The sequence below is a fragment of the Macrobrachium nipponense genome, chromosome 7, assembly GCF_015104395.2.
Source record: "Macrobrachium nipponense isolate FS-2020 chromosome 7, ASM1510439v2, whole genome shotgun sequence".
In the NCBI taxonomy this organism is placed as follows: Eukaryota; Metazoa; Arthropoda; class Malacostraca; order Decapoda; family Palaemonidae; genus Macrobrachium; species Macrobrachium nipponense.
Window position 1 is genome coordinate 86,285,086 of NC_061109.1, and position 27,954 is coordinate 86,313,039.

Consider the following 27,954-nt stretch of genomic DNA (forward strand, 5'->3'; position numbering starts at 1 on the left):
GTACTTGAGGTACACAGTTATCACTCTTATATGAAATTAAACCTAGATAAAAATGATCAACGTTTTAACAAATATCTCATAATTATTTCAAAACTCTCATCGCATTTAACGAAACTATAACGATGTGTTTAACAAGTATGTGACACTAAAAGATCTTAATGTCGTTTCTTGAAGGAATTCTGAAACTCGCCAGGATACTTGAGAATGCCCTAATGCATAGGCAAAAGATCTGGTACCCCATTGGTTCACTTTCTTCGTATGTATGTATGTATGTATGTATGTATGTATGTATGTAAGTATGCTTAAAAAATCACAGTAGATGCACGTGACCTCATTAAGTAAGCGAATACCACAGGAAAATGATAGGCAGAAATCCAAGCGCTTTCGTCTTTAACCAAGACATTGTCAAGGTACGACTATGTCTTAGTAAAGACGAAAGCGCTTGGATTTGTACCTATCATTTTCATGTGGCATTTGCTTATTGTATGTATGTATGTATGTATGTATGTAGTATGTATGTATGTATGTATGTACTTTTAATATTCAAGAACGATTAGATGTATTATGGCACAACCTCACCTTCCCTCACCTCTTCCGAGTTCTGATTACGTGAAAACCTCAACTTTTCCAATCTCCCTTCGTAAATCATCGTGTCCCTTCTCTTTCTTCTTCTTCCTCATCTTCGACTTTTATCTTCACCACCAGCTTAGCCCACCACTTCCCGAGGGAATCGCGAATACCATCTGGGTTTGCGAATACCTTCTTCTGGAGGGACCATAAAACATCCTGCGTTTGAAACGACCGAAGGCAGGTGACACTGGTCTCAAGAACTGCTCTCCCTCCCTCCCTCCCTCCCCAGCAATAACCTTACATGCCACGGAAGACATGCCTTTTCAATTTAGCACAAAACTCTGGCCAATTTCGCTGCGACCCTGTTCGCGAAGATGGACCCTACAGATAGAGGCGTGTATGGAGCGCCCACCCCAGTCTCTTGGACATCATAAATATACCCTGGGAGAGGCCACTTAACAGTCTAGACAAAAGTAAAGTGAGCATGATTACTGAAAAATGACATGTTGCAGCCACCTAATTATTGTGATATTTTTTTTATGAGTTTAAAATTTTTATTTCGGGATGTAATGCAAGAGGGCCCTTGTCGCTTGAGTGGTAGCAAAATAATAATATCAACAAAGAAAACAATAATGCGGCTAAGGATGGCATGAAAAATATCACATGCCCCGCCGTCATATCCTATAACTTCCTCCCTCGGGCTCCTGCCTTTAGAAGGAGACCAGGTCATAACCCGCAGATAAGACAACGATGTGCCTACGACTTTTAAAACCTGCCATAACACCCTAACCTCGTCTACCTAATCCCTACCGTGCCTTTTTCACGATCTAATCCTTTTACAAGGGGGGTGGGGTGGGGAGGGGGGAAGGGGAAGGGGAAGGTTGACAATCTAACCCTTCTGAGAAGCCTCCTTGACAATCTAACCCTTCTTAGCAGCCTCCTGATTCCTCCTTCAGGAGCCTTAGAATTTTGGCAAGGCTTATCACATCCCAAGAATTTCCTAAATAGCCATCTCTCTGTCGCTCTCCTCACTTGGAACATGACTTCAAGATCCTCCGTTTGGGCCTCCTGCGGGAGACAGGACCCGCGTGACAAAATCGAGGAAAAAAAAAAAAAAAAAAAAAAAAAAAAAAAAAAACTGGTAGGCCTACGCGTGACGTGGAACGTTATATACGTGTGACCTCATCGTTTTATAATATAAAACAAATTCCTCAATTCCCTCAAAGGAGGCGGAATACTAAACGTAAAGAGAGATACTAAGAGAGCCTGTATAATTTGATTGAATACACTTATTGCATATTTTCTTAAACAGTACACTTTCTGATCTTTGTGCTGCCATATTCCCTTGCAATGTGAATCGTTGGAAAAACTTTTGGAATAATTTTTCGATGTAAAACTATAAACATTACCAATGTTTACATGTACATCTACTCACATAGCTTTCAAAACAGGACACAGTATGATGTACGTACGTACAGTTCTACAGGTTCTACCTGCGTTTTACAGCACCACTACACTGAAAAATATAATTTTAAAATTTGTATATCAACTGCATCGACAACTTTACATTTCACTCGAGTTGATTTAGATGCACAGATAATTCATGTATAAAAGATAAACAAAGACGCTGAATCGTGCATGTGTAAGCGCTGGTTAATACTCGAGAACCTGAAAGCAATTACTAAAACTACAATGAATTATGTATCTCGACAAATTACTGATTCATTTTTTAGTCCAGATAGGTTCCCAAAGACCTAACTGAACATACGCATAACTTTGCAGAACGTTACACAATGAATTTTGAATTATATAAAAAATAAATAAAATTATCTCAACTTTAACCACCAAAAATCCGGAAAAATTCACATGAAAATCGAGATTTCGTAATCTGTTGACACTTCACAATGAATTTTGAATTATAAATGAAATAAAATAAAATAAAATTATCTTAACTTTAACCACCAAAAATCCGTCACAATTCCATGAAAATCAACAATTCGTAATCTGTTGACAGTTCAACAATTACTTTCGTTTGGCAAAACAAAAAGGTATAGCAAAATTACTTCAACCAAACTAAGATTACCAGTCTCTTCTGACTCAAACAACTACGGCAAAGGACGGACAGATTTTCGTTTCTGAATTACTGACCTGAACTCGCGCAGATAAAATTTCATCCTGGGATTATCACATAAACTGCCTCGAAATCGTCAAATTTTCCGCGTCCTTGCTTCCTTCCTCCTCCTCCTCCACCCAAGCAGTCACACGAGGAGTCAGCGCAGATAGCATCCTCCTCCTCCCCCCTCCCCCCTCCCAGCCACGCAATCACACGAGGAGCCAGCGCAGATAACATAGATGACGATTTTCTGCCCGCCCGTCGGCGAGCGCTGATGACGTTGATAGCGATTTCGCGGGCTTCGCTCTCCGCCCGCTGATAAGGGCGAGATAGGGCCCTATTGTAGCCCCTGGCGGCGCGATAGCGATGAGACACAGTGATGCCGATTTCACACTTCGTCAAGGGTATCAAAAACCGAGACAGGGAGAAGTGCGTCAGAGAGAGAGAGAGAGAGAGAGAGAGAGAGAGAGAGAGAGAGAGAGAGAGAGAGAGAGAGAGAGAGTTTTCTTTCCTATGATGAGAAGCGGACTATACACTTCACGGAGGTCCCTCCCATTTCTTCTAAGTATCGAAATGACGGATTTCATTTTAACAGGACTACTAATCCTCGAAGTGTTAATTTTCCCCCTTCACTTAACTCCGTCCTAACACCTAAATTGTTTGTTTGTTTGTGTGGTGTTTTTCCGCTGCACGGAACCAGTATGGTTATTCAGCAACGGGACCAACGGCTTTACGTGACCTCCGAACCACGTCGAGATCCGTGAGCTTCTATCACCAGAAATACACATCTCTCACCCCTCAATAGAATGGCCGAGAATCGAACTCGCGGCCACCGAAGTGTCAGGACAACCCCAAGCCGACCATGCCACTGAGGCGCTCCAACGCCTAAATGACGACCACTTACGTCGACTAACATCTAAGGGCAAATACTTCACAAGTCAAAATAGCTACGGATTTCTACAGGGACGCCCCCTTACCACTTCACCCTCCAACCGCGCAAGTTTGGGGATCGAACGCGGGTTCTTCAGCTTTAGAGATGAGAGCGATACCATTGCGTCGGAGTAGTAAGAGGAAAAAGGACTAAAGGTTATAATAAGAAGAACATTTAAAATATATAATTAAAAACGACTCCGCGATAATAAAAGTGAAGGGAAATTTTTTTTATTGAAAATCTCAAAAAATAAATTTACCAGACATGGCACAGTCTGAGAAAATCTTCACAAAAGGCGCATCGTAATATCACATTTTTTTTTTTAAAGCAAATCCCATCAAAGATAGCCTACAAATCTCTCGGCATTTCACGTAAATCCCGCTCATCCTATTACACAAAGAGAACCGAAGAGAAACTTCCCAATTCAAATTCCTTAGGACTACCATAAAAGGGCTTTAAAAAATGTGGACCCCATGCTTTTAAATACCCCCTCAGAGAGAGAGAGAGAGAGAGAGAGAGAGAGAGAGAGAGAGAGAGAGAGAGAGAGAGAGAATGGCGAAAACCGCAAAAAAAAAAAAAAAAAAAAAAAAAAATCCTTTTTCAGGGACGAGAGTGGCAGGATGGATTGAAGTCAGGTCCTAAACTTAGAGAAAACATCTTGGAAGGAACGAGGCTCTCGGGCGAAGAGGGGAGAGAAAAGGCCAATTCCTTCGGGAAACGCCCCCCCCCCACCCCCGCCCCCCATTCGCGTGGCCTATCCAGGATACCCGGCCTTATCCTAATCTCGATCACGGTGTTCCCCCGAACCTTATCCTGAGAAGGAACAACCTTAACGACTGACGAGGTGAAGGGTAGTTGGCCATAGGACGAATATAAACGCTTGGGCGCGTTTTCTAACTGGATGCATAAGTACCGATGACTCCCAGATATTGAGGCTTATTGATACAAGTCTATCTCTCTCTCTCTCTCTCATACACACACACACTATATACATGCGTCGTATTATATATATATATATATTATATATATATATATATATATATTATATATATATATATATATATACATATATTATATTACATATACATATCTCTCTCTCTCTCTCTCTCTCTCTCTCTATATATATATATATATTATAATAATATATATAATATAGATATTATAATATATATATATTAATATATATATATATTTCCCACATTACCATACCCCATATATCCACATTACTATACCCCTTCGCCCCCCCCCCCCAAGGATTGATTGCAAGGATTTTTTTGGGGGGTGGGGTTGCCAGGCCCATGCCCCCGCCCGCAGATCGCTGCAGGATTCAGGTGCAGATGTCATACAGAATTTCCTGATGGGTACCCCCCAAGGTATATTCTATAATCTACCATGGGTACCGCATCCTAGTCCTGACCAGATCCAGTGCTGCCTCCACCTTTGCTGCTAACTGGACGACCAGCGGTGTGCAACAAGCATGGTACTGCACATGCGTAGTTTAATCTCCGCTAGTCATTGATATCTTAGGGAAACCAGCCATCCTCTTTTTCTCTCTCAACGTATTTAGACAACTGAAAACTGACGTTTAACACGAAAATACCCTGATATCAAAATCACGCCTTCCTTATTTCATATTTCTCAACACCTGGGACACGGGTGGGAGGGGGAGGAGGGAATGACTCAAACCCTCCCATGATCCCTCTTAATCTACCCTTGTTACCAATCACAATCACGCCTTCCTTATTTCCTTCCTTTTTTCACATTTCATTTCCTCAACACCAGGGACTAGGGGGGGGGGGGGGGGGGGAGGGGGGGGGGGGGGGCGAATATAAGAAGCTGCCTCAAACCCTCCTCCCTTCCATCCCGACACTGACAGTCTCACTCACACAGAGCCAGAACGATATTATATTATCTGCTCGAACGTTTCAACTTTTGACGTTTTACTTATCAGCGTCAACAACCCTCGTCCTGCGTCACACAGCACTCACTCGCTCTGTTACGACAGAACGCTGTTCATTTTACACTGTCGCCTCGTTATTAAACGTTTTTGTACTACCTATTCCGAAATGTATGAATATCTGAGATATCCAAGAGGCCGCAAAACTCTAGTACATGGATTCCGTTCATTTAGGGCTCGTCCAAAAGCCAAAAATCTATCAGTTCTGGCGCGTTCCCCTAATCGCGCACACTGGCCTCCATGAAGAAAAAAAGAAAAAAAAAAAAAAAAAAAAAAAAAAAAAAAAACAAAAAAAAAAAAAAAAAAAAAAAAAAAAAAAAAAAAACAAAAAAAAAAAAAAAAAAAACTCTGCCTCTCAGATCAACGCCACACTTAATCTCATTATAACCGTGATGTTACGCCACTCAACCAGACAACGGCCCAGTCATTTCTCCCCATACGTGCTTCAAAAAGTAGGCGGAAGTTACGCGGGGTCCAAGATCACATACTTGGAGATGATTCTTAAGTTTTTTTTTCTTTTGATCGTGACACACACACACACACACACAGAGAGAGAGAGAGAGAGAGAGAGAGAGAGAAATTAAATCTCTAATGCGTGACCACAAAACACGCATAACCATCTGCTAATCATGATCCCCTATAAAAATGGACAAAAAGACAAAAAAATAATAATCATAAAAGAAAAGCCCCCGCATATTTCTCATACTCCGGATGCCTTCTTTCCCTCCGAACAGAATATCAATGGGATGCTGGTATTGCTATATCACTGCTTTTTAATTCGTATATATATATATATATATTATATATATATATATCTATATATATATATGATAGATATATATATATATATAGATATATATATATATATATATATATGACTAGTAAAAATGTTGTTACAACAGAATTCCATCTAATAAAAGGAGCCCATAAAAACGTCAAAAGATAAGAGAAAGAAAACATACTACATTTCAGAGACTGCTGTCTCTCTCTCTTTTCACGTAGATGAATGAGAAAAGTTACAGAAGAGGCGGTATTTATACCAAGAGATCCATCCACACTTAAGCCAATTTGGGTTCACTCCTTTTATTAGATTATATATATATATATAATATATATATATATATATATATATATATATATATATATATATATATATATACAACACACACTAGCGAAATGTAATACAAATATCCGAAACTAATTGTTTAAGTTATTATGAAATACGTTCATAGACCTCATAGACCTCACAGTACTAAACCACCACGCACAAGAAAACCTCAAATATATAAAAGTGCGCGCAAGTGCTTGCTTGCGCGATCCCGTTCGCACAAAAGGAATGCCGACAACCCTCCCCCGAATCTCGGTGATGGGTGATACAGTCCTATGACAATGATGAATGTGGCTCTCTCTCTCTCCTCTCGTCTCTCGGTGCTCATGACTCGTGTTCCTTTAAGCTGTATAAATGACGGTGACAAAACGAACACGCGAGAGGAATGCTTTGTTTATTTCTGATAGTTATTCACGGACTATGTGGCAGGGGTATGGGGGGGGGATATGAGTCCTATCGCCCTGGGATTAAAGTCAAAAGACCTATTCATTTGGAACAAGCCCACCAAAGTAGCCACTAACTTGAAGTTCAACCTTCCAAAGAATATGATTTGATTTGCATAGATTTTTCTGGCATAATGCCAAGTACTGGGGCAACTAAGGTCATTCAGCGCTGAAATGGAAATTAACAGTGAAAAGGTTTGAAACGGTGCCACAGGAGGAAAACCTCAAAGCAGTTATACTATGAAACAATTGATACGAGAGGGTGGACAGTATAGATGGAATAAAGAGAATATGAACGGAAATGCAGTAAAAGGAATGAAAGTAGTTGTAGCTAGGGGCCATGGAAGGGACGCTGCAAAGAACCTCAAGTAATGCCTACATTGCACCGAATGAGGTGCACTGACGGCACTACCCCTTCTACGGGACTAAAGAATTTGGCGTTCTTTCAAAAGAAGTAGCTAGCAGGAGGTAATGGGAAGTACCGAAAAAAAGATCAGTTATCAGAATAATGATGAATTAACAAATTAATACATCATAAATAAATGGAGTCACTGCCTCAAAAGCAGGAAACCAATACTTGAAGAAACGAAAAATACAGATGAATTAAAAGCTCAAATGTTTTGATGCAACGCCAATCCACAGTAAATTGTTACACAACACAATTCTTAAATAAATACTCTTATCCAAGGTAAATAAAAAAATGGATATCGAAAATTAAAACAGATTTCTTATTTATATACAATTAAGTATCGCAAATTATATATATCAAAATAAATAACAAAAAAAAAATAAATCTATGTATGTACTTTTAATACATCACAAAAAAAAATCAGTCCCTTCTATGAAGGAAGTTTCAATTTCTTTGTTTGTATGGTGTTTTGATGTTGCATGGGACCCCAGTGGTTATTCAGCAACGGGACCAACGGATTCACGTATTTACGTGACTTCTGAACCACGTCGAGTGAACACCAATCACCAGAAATACACATCTCTGACCCCGCAATGGAATGTCCGAGAATCGAACTCCCGGCTACCGAGGTGTGCGGCACGCCAACACCATACCGACCACGCCACTAGTGAGCAATATATTTGAGGTGATAGCTCTCTTCGAATGGTCTGACATCATAAAATGCAATCCTTAATCTTCATCAGATAGATACAGCCTTTATGCACTACTCATTAGGCATCCCGTTCTCCTGTTTCTTTTTTTTTTTATCGGAACATTAAACAACCTTAATCGCCAAGATAAAAAGAGGTGAGCCTCGCTATCGGAAATTATATTTCCTTCGTAATGAGAGAAATAACTCACTGGCGTCAATAAACCTGTTTCGCACAGCCATTACAGCCATTATCTTTCTATAGGTGGACATCCCAAAAGCAACTACTTTCATTATGAAGTCATCAAGACGACAGTAGTAACTCACCCCTAACGTACACATGAGCAAAACGTTAAAATAAGCGTCTATCGCTACCGCATTCATGACAGTTCCCGGATTCGGTTTCAAAGACGGCTCGGAACTCACCACCGGTGCGACCACAGAAAACGGGAGATAGCAGCCCCGCTAGACCTAGAGCCAACATTTTTATTGTAGACGTTTAGCGTCGTTGTGACCATATTAACATTTTATGCGGTTATCCCAGTCATTTTAGAGAGAGAGAGAGAGAGGAGGAGGAGAGAGAGGGGAGAGAGGAGGAGAGAGAGAGAGAGAGAGAGAGAGAGAGCGCATCGTAGACTGAAATAACAAGCCGATTGGAACATCTACCCCATTAGGCTTTTATGTGTTCTATTAGGGTTATATGACTGCTCCAGAGGAATGTCGGATACAGTCTTGCATTTCGTTCTCGTCGACTTTATGGGCTGTCTTTAAAACGCTGGGCAATCTCGTGTGCTGGTATGGAGTTTGGAGGAGAAGTCGTGCAAAAGGAGGGTTGCAAAAAAAGGTCGTGGAGTTGTCGTGCTGTTTCCTTATCATACTTGGCAACGTGATAAATAAATTCCATTAAATGTATAGACAGTATTTTACTTCAGATGGACTGTACGAGCGTCACAGAGTAACTCAATAAACTGAGTAAACTAAAATCCAGCAAGAAAAAGTATTTACTCCCATAATAACAACAACAATATTCAGCAATATAATAATAATAATAATAATAATAATAATAATAATAATAATAATAATAACAGTGAAGAAATCCACAATGGTGTATATATAAAATATTTAATAAAAACCATAGTGGATTTCTTTATTTGAGTAACTCAGGCGAATGAGGTTATTTGAACAACAATAATAATTAATAATAATAATAATAATAATAATAATAATAAGAATAATAATATAATAATATTAATAATAATAATAATAATAATAATAACAGTGAAGAAATCCACAATGGTGTATATATAAAATATTTAATAAACACCATAGTGGATTTCTTTACCATTTGAGTAACTCATGCGAATGAGATTATTTTGAACAATAATAATCAATAATAATAATAATAATGAATAATAATAATAATAATAATAATAATAATAATTTTTTTTTAATAATATAACTAATAATAATAATAATAAAGAATTGAGGCCCAACAATAGTCTAATCTATCATCTATCTATTCTATCTATATGTATATGTATATGTATATTATATATATATATATATATATATATATATATATATATATATATATATATATATGTAATAACCTTCCGTGATAATAACAAAACCAAACATCGGCATTCAGACTGTTTTTCTCCTCCTGACTCGACATAAGAGCTACACGAACCATCTCTTGTTCCTTGTTATCGAAGTTTTATCTATTATCTTTTTGGGTTTTGCGGGACCATAACAAACTGGGCATCTCCCTCGGCGTCTCTTTCTTTTTTTTTTTTTTTTTTTTTTTTTTTTTGTGGCAAATGCGGTCAAGTGGATGGCAGGCCATTGGTGCTAGGGAAAGGATGCTCCAGAGAGAGAGAGAGAGAGAGAGAGAGAGAGAGAGAGAGAGAGAGAGAGAGAGAGAGAGAGAGAGAGAGAGGACTATCACAGTCACTTCATAGTGCCTTTAACATAAGGCCTCGACCTTGGATAAGAATAGTATAAAGAATGTCATATGAGAGAGTAGAGAGAGAGAGAGAGAGAGGAGAGAGAGAGAGAGAGAGAGAGAGAGAGAGACTCCAAAATGACGTTACAGAGAGTAATATATATACATATATATATATATATATATGTGTGTGTGTGTGTGTGTGTGTGTGTGTGTGTGTGTGTGTGTGTGCGCGCGCGCGCGCGCGACAGTACACGAAAAGGAGTCCGAGACATATTCGACTATGCCCGTTTTGAAGACTTTTTATTAATGAATTAAAAGCTTTTGAGTAACCTATCGCATAAAAACGCAGATGAAAAGCATTCACCTGGTTTTTAATTTCTTATATAAGCCTGAACGGGTGATGTCCTTGCTAAGCTTAAATTCAAATCAAAGACACCTTATTTATCATCAACGCGAACAGGCACCATTCCTGCCAAAGGACTTTACAAAAGCGATGCCTTACTGTCAGAGCTTCTCTTCCGGCCCTGCTCAATGGATTTGTTTGTTTGTTTGTTTGTTTGTTTGTGTTGGTGTTTTTACGTTGCATGGAACCAGCAGTGGTTATTCAGCAACGGGAGCAACCAACGGCTTTACGTGACTTCCGAACCACTTTGAGAGTGAACTTCTTTCACCAAAAACGCGCATCTCTAACCCATCAGTGGAATGCCCAAGAATCGAAATCGCTGACATCGAGGTGGCAGGTCAAAACCATACCGATCACGCCAATGAGGCTCTCTACTGTTGAAGATGAACTAGTCCTTTTGACGCAACTGGCACATTCCGGGAAAACATACCAAATCGCTACGTCTCACAAAAATGTATTCATCAAGTTTGATGCCAGCTATCGAAGACATGACTTCTATATAATATAGGCAACACGTATCTTTGATAACCGGTAATCAAAGTTGGTAAAAAAAAAAAAAAAAAAAAAAAAAAAAAAAAAAAAAAAAAAAAAAAAAAAAAAAAAGGAGGGGGGGGACCTCCCTTTTTTTCTTCTCCTTTCCTATCTACACAAAGCGGGATCAATCAGCAAAGGGCAGGGGGGGGTGGGGGATGCATAAAGAGCGGAATACCAACCACTCTACTACTACACGTGGGTAATCTTCGAAATTTGATGGAGAGAAAAAAAAAAAAAAAAAAAACAAAAAAAAAAAAAAAAAAAAAAAAAAAAAAAAAAAAAAAAAACGAGGCCACCTCTTTGTGTAATTGTGGAATCGTGATGGGGGTTGAAAAGAATTAATGTGGTGGTAGTGTGATGGGGGCGGACTGGTGATGAATGGGATACCTTGGTGTCTGGTGGCAGCAGTGGCGATTTCTTCCGATACCCTATACATGCAATAGCATTCCTTAATGCCCCTGCAATGCCCCTGCGGTGCCCTCCAACCACACGCTCCAGTACCGCTTTTCGCTTCCAATCTGGACTCCTTGCAGTAAAAAGTAAAAAAAAATGCTATCGAACAAGGTTGGTAATTTTTTTTATTTTTTCATAAAAAAACAAAAAAATCAGTAATTTATTTGATTTTTATTTATTTGTTTTTACTTTTTTATTTGTTGCATGCTTTTTCAATCTTTTTTTCCCTGAAAATTTATTTTATGACAGAATTAATATTGATTTATTTTTTAGGTTTCCAGTTCTGGCCTAAAGTATGTACTTGCAATTTTTTTATATATATATCAAAATAAATTGATGCAGCACAGTTATGCTTGAGTTCTATTAACTTCCAAACCACATTTTTCAATTTATTTGCTTTCAAATTAAAAAAAATAAAATATAATGATTTTTAATAATTACCAACCCTGCTATCGAATAAAACCTTATAGATTTATTGCTACTTCTTGCGCAGTTAATAACTGTCCAACACAGCTAAGCTATTCAGGACGGAAACATTACATATTAAATAAAAGGTTCAAGGGAGAGGACTTTGCCCTTTGACTAATTTCCTCACAAAGTCTTCATATCAAAACTTCATTTAAAAAAAATAAAAAACTCTCTTTATACCAAACTCCAAGCTGTACGTCCCTTTCACAAACGATAGAAAACTGGACCAATGCTCTTTCTTACTTCTTGCAATCTGTGCATGTGTAAAAAGCTTCTTTTTTTAAGTTTTTTTTTTTATCTATCTTTTTGAAAGGTTTACTTATGTATAAAAAACGAATTTGCTGTTTGAACAAAAGAAAAAAATCAAGATTTTTGCAGTTCGTACATATACGAAAATGCAGTTTGAACATAAAGGAAAAAAATCAAGATTTTTGCAGTTTGTACATATACGAGAACTGAAGTTCTTGCAGTATGCTGCAATAATACAGAAAATAGAGCTTCCTCATTTGCACATACACATAGACTACACAAAACGGTTTTGTCTCTGTACTTTCATCTGAATAAAAACCCAATCCATTCCTTCCTTCCTTCCTCAGCCAATCTGAACTCTCTCCTCTTCAAACTCGAGTTCTTAGGTCTCCTCCTCCTCAGCATCTGAGATCATCTCCTCATTCCTTGAGACAATGGAACCACCAAGACAATGGCCCCACATGCGATCAGGCTCTGAGAGCAGCATCTCAAATACAATCTTTTTAAAGAGATAAGATGGAGATCAGCCATCTCCTCCAGTCGCATACCGATAAAAACATTTAGCCCAAAAGAAAAAAAGTGGAGAAGGGGGAGGGGGAAGGGAGAGCAGGGGGTCTGGGAAAGGATGGAGGGAGAGGGAGGGAGGGAGGAGGAGGAGGAGGAGGAGGAGGAACAGGAGCGTCTGGATTATTCTTTCTTTAAGATTCAAGTCCCCACTGGGTAATTCAAAGGAAGACCTTGGATTCCACTGGGGATGTATTTAAAATTGATTCATGCAATGCCTGCCTAAAAAGCAAGCAAGCAATCGACATAGAGAGAGAGAGAGAGAGAGAGAGAGAGAGAGAGAGAGAGAGAGAGAGAGAGAGAGAGAGAGAATGATGTAAAAAAAATCTAAATTCTTCACATGCCTAACTTAACATACAATTTTACAGTGAAATTCATGGGTAGCAAGAAGTTTAAATAAACAGTTTGTTTAACTGAGTTGAGATGATAATGTCGAAAAAAAAACTACAATTTTCTCATGTACAGTTTCCTCACACTTGGGAATATCTACGACCCATTTCCTTACACAACATCTGTCCATCTGCGTCTATTTTTTTACGTCTAACTCCAGCATCACCCTTTTCTCAGAACCACTTCTAAATCAAACACCATTACCGTGTCTAAGCTTCAATTCTATATTACAGAAACGTTCAATCGCAATTTTTCAAAAGCCATTCCTATCTTTTTACACAACTCACACTTCGCTTCCACAATAAATACTTGAGCTACACATTTCCTATACGAACGCCGTTTCTCTCCCGACTATCAATACCTATTTCATCTATTTTGCGTTTTACCTTTCCCAACCACAATCCTTAAAACACCTTCCCTGGTATACAAAGTGACCTTATGCCAGCATAATTTTTACAATTTCCTATATCTTCATCTAATTCTCTCTCTCTCTCCTCTCTCTCTCGATCTCTCTCTCTCTCTCTCTCTATATATATATATATATATAATATATATATAATATAATATATATATATATATATATATATAGTGCTCTCTACAATGATTAAAATTATCCTAAAAACAATAGAAGGCTACCGCATTCCAACAACATTATCAACATAAATCAAATGAAAGTTAATGGAAGGACCACACTTACAAAATCAGTAATATTTTTTAGAGAAAAAAAAAAAAAATATATTGTAAATTAATTTTATCCATCCTTAGGCAATAAACGTGGAAAACATAACATTCTAAATACATAACGGAATATATACTGAATATATATACATTTACCCATAAAGTTCTTCCTCGTAGTTTTTTTTTCTGGAAAACTATAACAGAATAAAATAAATCTCTCTCGCCATCCTGTTATTCTTAATATATTCACAGACATGCTATGGCACTGGGCATTTCTCCATCCTTTCGCAGCCCCCCTCCCCCCCCCCCCCCCCTCCCCCCATCCCAGGGTCATCGTTGAGGGAGAGCAACCAACCATTAGGATCTCATTACTCGTGCAAAAACAGCACCCGCATCCTTTCTCTCTCTCTCTCTCTCTCTCTCTCTCTCTCTCTCTTCTCCTCTCTCTCTCTCTCTCTCTCTTAGTTCATAAACAAACTCTCTATCCTTCTCTCCTCTTTCTCCTATTTTATCCATAAGCACCATAAGCATCATTCTCTCTCTCTCTCTCTCTCTCTCTCTCTCTCTCTCTCTCTAATCAAATTGGCGCAAGCGATTTGAATTAACTTTTCATAGCACGTCCAGTACACCCAACATTAATTATTCATAACAGAAATGAACAGAGAATAAAACGACAAATGACAAGAATAACATTAAAACCCTATTATTTTCCAAAAAAAAAAACTTTATTTAAATCTCAGTTTTAAATTCAGAAAGAATACTAACATCTTCACCGAAGATTTGGCAGTATTTTTTTATGGAACAAATAAAATATAAACAAAGCTCATTAGAGTATACATCTCAAAGTTTTAAATTCAGAAGGAATACTAATATCTTCATCGAATAAAGGATTTTGAAGGTTTTTATGGAACAAATAAAATATGAACGATGCACATCACAGAGAGAGAGAGAGAGAGAGAGAGAGAGAGAGAGAGAGAGAGAGAGAGAGAATCTTGTAGGTTTCATTCACGTGTGGCGGGGATTACCATTGGTAGAGGTCCTCCAGTTTTCAATTAAGCGATGTTATCATTTTTGACTGAGCGCTGATCACTCACGTCTGTTAACTTCCAAACGCCCCAAACCGCTCTCTCCGCAATCCACAACAGTCGACTAAAAACCATCTACATACTTCACTGCTCTGTTCAACAGAAATACTCTGACTCCAAAACGCAAAGCATCTCCCTTCTTGTCCGATTTGGGATCGAACAAGGATATGATTTGAGCTATACATAGATTTTTGGCATTAGGCCCAGCACTGGGGCAACTAAGGGCATTCAGTGCTGAAACGGAAATTGACAGTGAAGGGGTTCGAAAGGTGTAACAGGAGGAAAACGTTAAAGCAGTTGCACTATGAAACAACTGTTAGGAGAGGGTGGACAGTAGGATGGAAGAGAGAGAATATGAACAGAGGTACAGTAAAAGGAATGAAAGAATCCTCAAGTAATGCCTACATTGCACTGAATGAGGTGCACTGACGGGGGGATGGAACGTTGATCATACGATGTAATTGAGAGAGAGAGAGAGAGAGAGAGGAGAGAGAGAGAGAGAGAGAGAGAGAGAGAGAGGGTAAAAACCCTTTCGAACTCGATCCCAGTACCATGTAATCTTACCATCAACTCGGCGTGACCACTATGCCACCCTAGAGCAAAGAACCTGATAAATGCTGGTTGACGCCGAGAGGTTCTGCACAAAAAAAAAAAAAAAAAAAAAAAAAAAAAAAAAAAAAAAAAAAAATAATCCATCCAGCAGCGGTTCTCGCTAGATTTAAAGGGCTGTGCTTTTAACTGGAGGATAACCTCGGACGGGTCATTAGGAACACAGGCAATTGTGGGGTTCACCTGACGTAAATTTGGAGAATGAAATTCAAGGAAACGATTTTATGAACGAACAATCAACATCCTTCGGAGTTCTAATTCAATCCGGTGTGCCATAGAATCGTATTGAATCACACACCATTATTTGGGGGAAGACTCTAAATAAAAAAAAAAAAATAAATAATTTGCAAGGATACTTCTAAGTTAAAAGGTTGGGAAGCATAAAAAAATTGAAAATAAAAAAAAGAAATCCAGACTCCCCTCTACCAAGTGGCGTTTCCCTTCGAAGATGAAGCATATAAAAAAAAAAAAAAAAAAAAAAAAAAAAAAAAAAAAAAAAAAAAAAAAAAAAAAAAAAAAAAAAAAAAAAAAAAAAAAAAAAAAAAAAAAAAAAAAAAAAAAAAAAAAAAAAAAAAACTAGTCCCCTCTCCCCCCCCCCCCCCCCCCCCCCCCCCGCCTTTCTTTCTCTCTCTCTCTCTCTCCCTCACACACTCTTTCCTTCTATCAGAAGGCTCTCGAGCAGCAAGTATAGCCCACACACCCGTGGGTTTTCGGCGGGGCCAGCAGTGTGGCCAGCAGCATACCCGGGCAAAAGCGACAGCTGCTACGCGGGCAACCGCGCAAAAGGGATGATGATGGAATGACGAGGCGTCGTCTACCCAGTACCCAGAGAGAGAGCTGCCTGCTGCTGCTGCTGCTGAGGGCAGGGCTGGTTCGAGTCGAAGCTCTTCCCAGTCCTCGAGGTACGAAAATGTTTAAAAAGAAAGACAGGGCTGGAGATTGGCATCTCTGATCTGAAGTCTCGTCCGCTACGCCCGTCATCACTAAATGGTGGGGAGATCGTCTGGCAAATATTCGGGAAAAACAAGTAGATCGTTACTCCATGACATGAATAACATCTGACGATAATATGTTTTCAAAACAATTCGATGCTGCTGTGACGTTTAATAGATAACATTCTTACATCATTACATTTCAATTTTCAGAATGTCCATCAGAAGTGAGCATATTGCATCAGTTTTTCCAAGAGTCAAATTATTTTTCATATCGTGCAACATGCTCCAACACATTTCTTCCTGCATATCAGAACCTGAAAAGACTACGGGCTGCTCTATGAGCAAGAGCCCGTGCTGGCATAAGGCCAGCTAAACATCCAACAACAAATTGCAAAGAAGAAAATGTACAGCATTCGGATAATGTCTGAGCAAAAGCACGACAAATATACAACACCTCGGTGTTATTACACGGAAACACCTCATGCATGTTGGCTTTCGTGGTAGGTGTTTTCTCTAATTATTTTACATTTTCCAGACAAATTTTATACAAAACAGGCAACGATATTCTCTCTCACTCTGTGTGTGTGTGTGTGTGTGTGTGTGTGTGTGTGTGTGTGTGGACGCAAGTGATAGACCCCCCATACTGTCAAAACGTACAGGGTGTCCATAAAGTCTCAGTACCATTCCGAGCAATAAATATTGTAATGGTTCTGGGACTTTATGGACACCCTGTATACTATGGAAGGGTACTGACAATGCAACCATCTCACTCCAGAGTCAGACTATTCTCTCTCTCTCTCTCTCTCTCTCTCTCTCTCTCATTTCCTCCTCCATATATCATCGTCGCCCATCTCAAACGATCATCACCGTCACGCCACACTTTCCATCAACCTCTCTCACCGTCCTCTCATCTTATCAGCAGCCTGTCTGCAGCATCAGCAGCAGCAATAGCAGCAGCAACAGCAGCTGCAACAGCCTCATTCATTCCTCCCTGCTAGCTACAAAGGCGTCATCAATCCCGGTATCTTCTCCTGTATCCACCAACGCGAAATGCAGTCTCCTCTCCTCGCGCTGGCAAATCCTACACCGATCCCCGGCGTTCTCGGCTAACTGTGCTCGCCAGTGAGATGATGCACGGTTGTTGTGAATCTACTATGGCTTGCACTGAACAGAATCAAGGAACGCTCGGTTGGTGAGAATCTACAATCCCTCGCATGGAACAGAATCAAGGAACGCTCGAACATAATAAATACAGCCAATCGATCCCCACCATATCGGTTGCTTTGCAGAGTCCAGAGGTTCATACCAGGCCTGCTAACTAATATACCTAATAGACGACCAGCCAACCTCCATTTCTATAAAGCACAATAGAGAGAGTAGTAACTACAAACGTTATGGATATATACCTCATCCCACACATCCCAAACCAACTTCCATCTCTATAAAGCTCAACAAAAAGAGTAGTACCTATATGTACCTCATCACACCCATCCCAGTTCACTGCTCGTCAATATGGTCAAGAGAATCAATGAACTACACCCGAACAGAACGACAAGACGGAAATCCCACTGTGTTTCGCGAGGGTAATAGTACGTGTGTATATTGTCTTCCATACAGTTCCCGGCTTAGAGCTAGGAAGAAGAACAAGGAAAAAAAAAGAGAAGGGGTTCCTAATCTACCACCCCATCCTTTAAATCTGGTGATATCTTTCGGCCTTCAATTCCATCGTAATCATAGACACGGTGTCAGATGTTTTTCTCCGCCCTCCGCAGGTTTCCTCATTTCTCATAATCTACACCGACAGCCTATAATATAATCTGTGGAACTGTCTCCCCCCGGCGGTTATCGGCCACAAGACATTAACCAGTGCCCAGAGAAGTTCCATTGGTCTCTCTCCTCCTCCTCTCCTGTTCAGCCAGTGGGGTGCTACTGGTCAAATCTCAAGACCTCTGACTGACACGAAATGGTACTCGAACTCACAATACGAATCATAACATACTACATCGCGTCATGGAGACTTTTATTGACCAAAGGACAAAAGTCTACACCAATCCGATGAGGCTCTGCCATCAAGTTACCTGTTTACCCAGCTAATTTCTTTTAGATTTCTCTCTCTCTCTCTCTCTCTCTCTCTCTCTCTCTCTCTCTCTCTCTCTCTCTCTCTCTCTCTCTATGTGTGTGTTTGAAATATAAAAATACCGTATCGTGGCTCTCAGTTATCAATAAAAGGACCCTCATATATATTTCGTATTGCTAATCAAAATCATTACTGTGGATCCTTCTACTGATCTACTGACACACACACACACACACACACACACACACACACACACACACACATATATATATATATATATATATATATATATATATATATATATTATATATATATATGTGTATATGTATATATATATATGTATATATATATATATATATATATATATATATATATAGAGAGAGAGAGAGAGAGAGAGAGAGAGAGAGAGAGAGAGAGAGAGAGAGAGAGAGAGAGAGAGAGAGATATTCTAAAAAAAAAGGGGGGAAAGTGGAGGAAGAAAGTTCACGAGCCAGGAAACGCAGGGACAGGAACGGAATATAAACAAGTTCCAATAAACACTACCAAACCAAAGAATAACACTGCTTGAATGTAGGGTTTCGAACAGCTAGTCACTCACCTGGCAATTCCAATACAACTACCAAACTAAAGGGCAGCCAAGAAAGAATCCCTGCAGGGTTTCGAACAATCACTCACCTGACAATATTCGGATGTTCGAATCGTTCGAGCTGCTTCAGGAGAGCGATCTCCCGCACGGCGTTCACGGGGACGCCGATGTCTTCGTGTAGGGTTATTCGTATTTTCTTCAGTGCCACCGCCCTGTCTACGTTGTTGCGGTCACGGGCCAAATACACCGTGCCGTACGCACCTGGTGAAAAAGAAGCACTGACATCATCATCATGAATCAGTCGGTTATATAACATACGGGGATTTAACCACGCCACCATTTTGAAATGATTCTCGCTCTGGTGGCCAGTATCGTGAAAAAAACTCCTGCCAACCTTCTAGCTGAAAAGCAGTACAATTAAATAGAATGCCCACTCAATTGTGTGGGTACGTCTATAATATGGCCAACGAGGAAAAAATTTACAAGTTAATGTGATTTGCATCATCTCAAACGGGATACTGAAATAAAACTATTCTATCTTTACCTCCCTCTTATGGGTTATAACTAGTGTAAATGTAACTTTACAAATACATGTTAACTATCAAATTTTACATATGCAGGTTAAATATTAAATTTTACATAAGCAGGTTAAATATTAAATCTTGCAAATACAGGTTAAATTATTAAATTTTACAAATACAGGTTAAATTCTTAAATTTTACAAATGCAGGTTAATTATCAAATTTGACAAATGCAGGTTAAATTATTAAATTTTATAAATACAGGTTAATTATTAAGTTTTACCAATACAGGTTAATTATTAAAAACAATATGTCAACAATATCCAAATTTGTTGTTTACACAGACTTCTGTTAGGTATACAACATTGTAAAATTGTGACTTAAAAAGAAAGTATCACTATATCACTCTATCTGAAAGGAGGACGCCCCCAGAGAGGAAGCACCCGCCCCTCCCCTTCCCTCCCCCCCGCCCACTACCATTCCCGATGGATGCATGACTTCTTTTCGTAGCTTTCGTTCGCTTTGGGGCAGATCGGCGACGGAACTGACGGAGGCGGAGGCGGAGGCGGCGGCGGCGGCGGCGGAGGCAGGGGCGGTGACGGGGGGCTGTTGGGGACCTTCAGTGGCAGAAGGGGGGGCGCGAGACCCGCCCGTCTTGCCGCCGCCCGACTCCCCGGCACCGCTACCAGAACTTGCCATGGTCATCACAGAAGCCTTTTTGGGGGGGACGGTTGGCACTGCTCGATGACACAACAACAGATGGACAAATTCCGCCACAGGCGGTGATGGTGTCACACCACACGCGGGGGGTGGGCGTGGTGAAGAAGGGGGGGGGGTGGGGGGGGGGGGGTAGGGGGAAGGCTCTCTTCTCTCTCCTCCTCTCTCTCTCTCTTTCAGAGAGCCTTCTGTTCCTTCCTTCCTTCCTTTCGGAAGCGCTAGAGGAGGAGAAGGAGGAGTAGTAGCAAGAGGAGGGGGAGGAGGGGGTAAAGTGTGGAGGGAGGGGAGTCGTAGGCACTACGGGCGTGTGTGGCGGGTGTGGCTGGGCGGCGGACTCGTCAACAGAGCCCAAAGCCGACGACGGAGCTGGCGACCGGCACCGCCGGGCTCACGGTTACCATGGCAGAGGACTCACGGGCGGGCGAACACCCCAGTCGTTGTTGAGGACCATCTGCAAAGGGAGAGAGAGAGAGAAAAAAAGTCACTTCAAGGAACGTCAAGAACTAACAGCATTCGAGCAATATTATTCTTAAAACAGAGGCAGGCATCAAAGCAGTAATATCAACACATTGAAACCATAACTACCACTGCATTCAAAACGAATTAACAAGATTCAAAAACATGGTATGAAAACAGTGAAAAAAATTACACACACACATACACACACACACACCGTAACCATCCTACAGACGTAATAATTTATCTATTTATCGATAAGGATCCACTTAAAAGCTGTGAATCAATTAACGGAAAATTTACGAGATGAAAACTAGCCCATCCAGAAAAAAAAATTAAATGTTTCCTCGTAATCGTGCTGAATACAGACGTAGTACATTACTTTCAAAAGAAAAGTTTAATTAACAGTCATCATCATCATAATATGTTTCCAATGAATCATACTGAATACATTCATCATCATCATCATAATATTGCAAAAAAACTATAAATAATTAACAATGTTTCTGCAATATCATCGCCCCGTGTCGTGGACATCAAAATCTCATCGAGAGGTTACAGTTTTTACAGCTATAATAGATTCACATCAACCGGGTATCTGAAGTTGATTGGCTGATGATAAGCTAATCACAGGGGTAGAAACTTTCAGTCTCTCTTGAAAGTTCACATAGGCAAGATGAATGTTCCATCTTTCCTGAGGGATAAGTCTTTCAGGAACTCTCTCGAGAGACTGAGAGTTTCCAGCCCTGTGATTGGCTTATCAACAGCCAATCAGGCGCATCGTAAGGGACTGGCCTAAACGTCAAATGCACGCCTGATGTGAATCTACTATAGTTACACATTATGCAAAAGTCTGTTGGAGGGTCGGCGTATGTTCTAAAAAAAAAAAAAAATATTCAGGAACATTTAGCTTCACTAATTCCAATGGTTAATAAACATACCGACTTGACATTCAAATACGCTCATTACTGACTTCTTAGCAATGTTAGTAGGCAAATTAACATATAAAGGTTAACCGACAAAGGTTAACCGGAGTTTTGTACAGACTAAGAGAACGCAAACCAAATGACTAAAACAAATGGCACAATTCGAATCGGTGACGGTTGGAATAAGAGCCGCCAGGAAGGGTAACCGATCACTCATCAAGGGCTAAACACGGTTTGATGCAGTTTCTTACGCAATATGGCAGCGTAACAAGCAACAATGACCACTGCCGACGAGGGTGACTTGGAATAAAGGCGGCTGAGAGAGAGAGAGAGAGAGAGAGAGAGAGAGAGAGAGAGAGAGAGAGAGAGAGAACGGTTATTCCGACGTATAGGGGCTTTTACTTCACAGAGAGCCCCCTAGATCGAATGGGTATTTTTTGGTAATGTTCATGAAACGTTGCTCTATCTGACGAGAGAGAGAGAGAGAGATAGAGAGATTAAAAGCAGATAAGAAGGGATTAAGAGGGAACCCCCCCCCCAACCCTTCCTTTCCATTTCGCATTTTTTCTTGCTTTCAGACCGATGACGCATGACCGACCTCTTTTGTTTCGTATTAATGAATCCGTCTATGGTTCCTTCAAGCGTGAGAGCCACAATGCACCGTTACTGGGCGCTATAAATGCGTCCAAACTCCTTCTTCATCAACATCAAACGACCATATTTCAATGAGACAGCTAAGAGGGGTGGAAGATAAGCCCTGGATTTGGCACTAGGGGGAAAAAGGGGAACTATTATATTCCACCAGAAAGGTAACAGAATAAATTCAAACCGTGAGAAACAGTGTATCTAAGATAGGTACAGTTCGAGTGTGTTGCAAAAAACCCACTAAAAACACAAAAACAACTCCGACAACAATAATACTCCAACATAAGTAATAAATATTGATATTAACCATAATAATGTCCTACTATAGAACCTAATCCAATTACTAGAAACTTCGCAAACCCAGCTATTCCCAGCGCTGCAAAAAATAAATAAGTAAATAAATAAAAACCACTAAGATTAACAAATACAACTCGACAACAATAATACTCTAACATAAATAACAAATAATCATATTAATCATAATAATGTCCTACTATAGAACCTAATCTCATTACCAGAAACATAAAACCCAACCCACCCATCCCAGGGGCTGCACACACACACACACACGCACCGACAACAATAATACTCTAACATAAATCATAAATAATCATATTAATCATAAATTCGTCCTACTGAAAAACCTAACCCCATTACTAGAAACATCGCAAACCCACCCATTCCCAACCTACCACAAATGGGCACTGCACGGCAAAAGATTGAAGGAAGTTACGTACGTAACACGACTGACAACTGTCCGCAACACTCATTCCCCCATTCAACTAAATCATCATTACGCCCCTGGACATCGACACTAGCCTTTTTCATACCATAGGTAGCCGAACACGTTCCAGATCCTGCCAAACATGGATACCAATTTCAACCCATTCCACTGGTGTTGTCGACTACACACCTGAGGACCAACTGACACTGTATTTACGCAGTCTGGCCTTCCTTTCACGGGAGGGCCACATATAATTTTCTCGCCTCACTTTGGCACTGATATTTATGCTGGACGTGTGTGTGTGTGTGTGTGTGTGTGTGGTGTGGTGTGTCCGTGTGTATATATATATATATACATGTATGAGAGAGAGAGAGTAGTAGAGAGACGAGGAGAGAAGAAGAGAGAGGAACGAACGTTGGACCGTATACCTTACAGACCATACAGCTCGTTCGGGTTGCCCCAGTGGTCCCTCAGTGTGAGGCACCTCTAATATATAGAGAGAGAGAGAAAGAGAGAGTTATGCTAGTCGTATGTGTATATATGTATCTATATGAGCGAGAGAGAGAGAGAGAGAGAGAGAGAGAGAGAGAGAGAGAGAGAGAGAGAGAGAGATATTTTCTCTCAATTCCATACAACCTAAACTTTGTAATAATGAAGAAATATGATTGTCAAAAATATGAGTAGAGAGAAGAGAGAGAGAGAGAGAGAGAGAGAGAGAGAGAGAGAGAGAGAGAGAGAGGTCTTCCAATGTCATACAACCTAAACTATGTAGTAATTATGAAGAAATATGCTTATGGTCAAAAATAAAAATGCAACGTAGGTATCATTAGAAGTAAGGTAAATATGTTAATACATACATACATACATACATACATACATACATACATACTCATACATACATATATATATACATATATATATATATATATATATATATATATATATATATAAACGTGAATTTACTTTCCATCGAGCACCAAATCCGTAACTAATGTCCTATTCAGCATCAATTCATAATAAACTTAACAAATTGACAACATCGGTAATTCGTGAGAATTACGGTGCCACCATTTCTACCAAGCTACGTCAAAAGATAATCCAAATTACCAGCAATTATTAAAGAAATACGAAAAAAGTATAATGACAGAACGATTAAAAATTATATATTCCAAGTAACTATGCCTTATCCTACTATAACATGTACCAGCATTTATAGAATCGTTTAACAAAATAGTGAAATATGGGGTTTTTTATCCGTAGACTTCTCTCTCTCTCTCTCTCTCTCTCTCTCTCTCTCTCTCTCTCTCTCTCTCTCTCTCTCTATAGTGCTCATTAGCAGTTTTCAAAACGTTTTTTTGTCCATTCGTGTCAAACTTATACTACAGAATATGTATTAAGGCAAAGTTTCTACTGAGAGAGAGAGAGAGAGAGAGAGAGAGAGAGAGAGAGAGAGAGAGAGAGAACTGGGGGGGGGGGGAGGGGGAGGGGGGGGGGGGGGGGGGGGGGGTTCTTAAAATATGCTGCCTACAGAGGCTAAACTAATAAGCTGTAGCGAGAGATAAGAAACAGTAAGAACACTAATTATCGAATGACCAACAAGAGGCCCCGACGGTAGGCCTACGGCCCGAAAGGAATATTAATTATACGTCCACGTTCATCAGTGTCAAGAGATTTGGGTTAAGTGAACGCGGCCGGGTGAAAATTAAAGTAGTAAATTATAAATAATGAAAGCTGGGAAAGCAAGTCACAATTACAATGCGAGACCAAATACTTATACCTTGTGTGAAATAAGTGACTATGAATATAAATGGGGTACGAGACTAACTTAAAAAAAAAAAATACAACAAACACTAAATGTTATTCTTAAAATCTATTGCCACAAGCAGAGAAATCATCTCATAATACTATTAACAGTAACCAAACAATACACATGTCATTTAACAAACCAAACTTATTAGAAAAAAATAAATAAAAACTTAAATAAATCTTAATTTTATCAATCCATCATTGTGGAGACAGTGCGGAAAAGACAAATTCATCCACAATTTTAATTGTTATCAAAGCAATTGCTCGAAGTTTCATTTTCTGAAAAGATAAGAAGGAAATTGTTTGTACAAATACTGAATAGAACTTCTTTATCAATCTGTATCCAATTCCCCAAAAGCCAAATATAGCGGGTAAATAAACGGGATACCATTTTGACGCTTCTTGTTTAGACATTCTCTCTCTCTCTCTCTCTCTCTCTCTCTCTCTCTCTCTCTCTCTCTCTCACCCAACAGAATGGTCGTTTATGTTTGTTTATTCAAACAAAAATATCAAACTAAACAATTTACATAAATCAGCTATTTATTTCACAAGACCTGGTGCGATACTTTCTGGTTGTTTCTTGAGAGAGAGAGAGAGAGAGAGGAGAGAGAGAGAGAGAGAGAGAGAGAATGTTGTCGCAGAATCAGTTATGTATTTCTTGAGCGCAGGCGCGAGTGCATATACATACATACATATATAGTATATAGGATATATATAATATATATATATATATATATATATATATATATTATATATATATCCTATAATAACGACCATCCAGGTTCACTCAAGGTCTACAGATTACCAGCATCTAGAAACCTTGGGATTCACTAAAATCAGAAAAGCCAACCCAAGTCTATAGTAAACATCACTCCCGTAGATCCCGCCACGGCCTGACAAATGCAAGTAAGAGTGACTTAAATGGAAAGCTTCTATCACCAGAAATATAAACATCTCTCACACCTCAATGGAATGCCCGAGAGACTCAACTCGCGGCCACCGAGGTAGCAGGCCAAGACCATACCGATCACGCCACTGAGGCGCTCCAAAATCGAGGCAGTGACATTGATATTAAGTGAAGTCGCCGGTAGTGGTTGTAGGAGCAGCCTTTGACGATGCCAGAAGAAATCTCTCCCAAATAACAGTAGGATACTTCGACCGAAGGAAGGAAGGAAGGCAGGAGGCCTCTCGACCAAGTGTAGTACACCATGTGACCCGTGTAAACAAACACTCCACCAAGGAAAACCTCACAACAACAACAACAACTCCATGACGACGGCTGGGTTACTAAACACCCAAAAACAACAACGATAACAGCCACGCTAATGAACTCCGTGAATGAAAAGCCAACAATACCAATACCCTTCCTGCAGGAGGTGGAGGAGAGGAGAGAAGGAGAGGGAGAAAGAAAAATTCTCGAGTAGATGGAGAGGAGGAAATGGGATGAATGGATAAATGCCCTATAACGTTAAGAAAAGAAACGACTCGGAATGTAAAAAAAAAAAAAAAAAAAAAAAAAAAAAGGGGGGTTGGATCAAAAAAAAAAAAAAAAAAAAAAAAAAGTGGCGTTGGATAAGAAAAAAAATATTTTAAAAAGTATATTTTTTTTAGGCAATGAAGAGCCCGCCCATCCCTGTGTCACACTGCGGGTTTAAAAAATAATTACGTGGCGTGCCTCAAGACTTGATGATGATGAAAAGTGAAAGAAAAAAAAATAAAAAGGAGTGGAAAGAACAAAAGGAAAGGTGTCGTTAATGAACCAGAGGTGTCAGACGACACGGAACACTCGACGCATGGAAATTAATTGGGAAATGCCGGATTACTGCGTGACATTACTTACATAATGAAAAAAAAAAGACGATACGACAACGTGTATTCATACACGTAAATTCCTTTATACACAAATTAAATATCCTGGATGAATTACCTGCAAATATTCGTTTTGCAATGCTGAGTGAAGGCATTACATTGCAGACAATTTCTAACGCGCAAATCAAACATAAAATTATATACATTGCAATAACATATCAATTTTGGACTTGTTTCACTACATTACACTGCTTATAAATTTATAATGACATAAGTACAGGCAAATCAAGATATATATCATTGGCGGGTTTGTCCTGTCATTAATTCTCATCGGATACCTACGTAAATCGACAATCTTCGATGTCGACACTGAACATCATTTGACATCGATGTCGACATTAAACTTCATTTGACATCGCTGTCGCCATTAAACATCATTTGACATCGATGTCGACGTCAGACATCTGTTGACAAAACGTACTTTCTCTAAATCTTATCTGAGAATACATTTATGTTTCGACCATGTCTCTCGTAATATCCACCATTTACTATTATATATATAAACCTCTCTCTCTCTCTCTTCTCTCTCTCTCTCTCTCTCTCTCTCTCTCGTTTGAATTACCTTTTGATTCTCGACCATTTTCTCTCGCTGTGGATTCCACACCCTCCCACGGTTCTTAATACAATCGCCTTCCCATCACTCCCAGAACCCTTTAGTACTCTCCCTAAACTCCCCCCACCCCCTTCATCACAGCACCCCCACCCCCACAAAAAAACCCCAAAAAATTCCTCCCTACCAATCCAAGCACCTCCCTACAACCTCAACTTTTTCTGAGGCCCTATAAACCCCCGTAATAACCTATTCTGCCTCTCGCATCCCACCTCTCACGTTATTGTTTATTTTTTTTATTCTCAAGGACAAAATAACTTACACATACTCGCTTACCGTGCCGGCATAAGGCCAGCTAAATCTAAAACAACAACATACTCGCAAGCCAGGAAATTATGAACGATAGATACCCAGTGAATTATTTAGTCATAACTCTTTCCTTTCGTGTTGTGCAACATTAAAAAAATGAATGAATGAATTATAAATATAAATTCTCGAAATATTTTTTTTTATAGAGAAATGGTCCTGACCCCATCGACAAA

General features: G+C 39.6%; 1 protein-coding gene and 1 long non-coding RNA gene across 2 annotated transcripts in view; both read right to left on the bottom strand.

Moving 5' to 3' along the window:
* LOC135217637 (cyclin-dependent kinase 4-like) overlaps positions 1 to 19,538 on the bottom strand; it is a 309,114-nt gene extending 289,576 nt beyond the window's left edge. The window contains exon 1 of the mRNA XM_064253603.1: positions 19,288 to 19,538. Within this exon, the coding sequence (XP_064109673.1) occupies positions 19,288 to 19,538 (251 nt within the window). The remainder of the gene's footprint in view (positions 1 to 19,287) is intronic.
* Positions 19,539 to 20,592: 1,054 nt separating this feature from the next.
* The window catches only part of LOC135217225 (uncharacterized), a 70,267-nt gene continuing 62,905 nt past the window's right edge, over positions 20,593 to 27,954 (bottom strand). The window contains exon 3 of the long non-coding RNA XR_010315084.1: positions 20,593 to 20,887. This is a non-coding gene — a long non-coding RNA (uncharacterized LOC135217225). The remainder of the gene's footprint in view (positions 20,888 to 27,954) is intronic.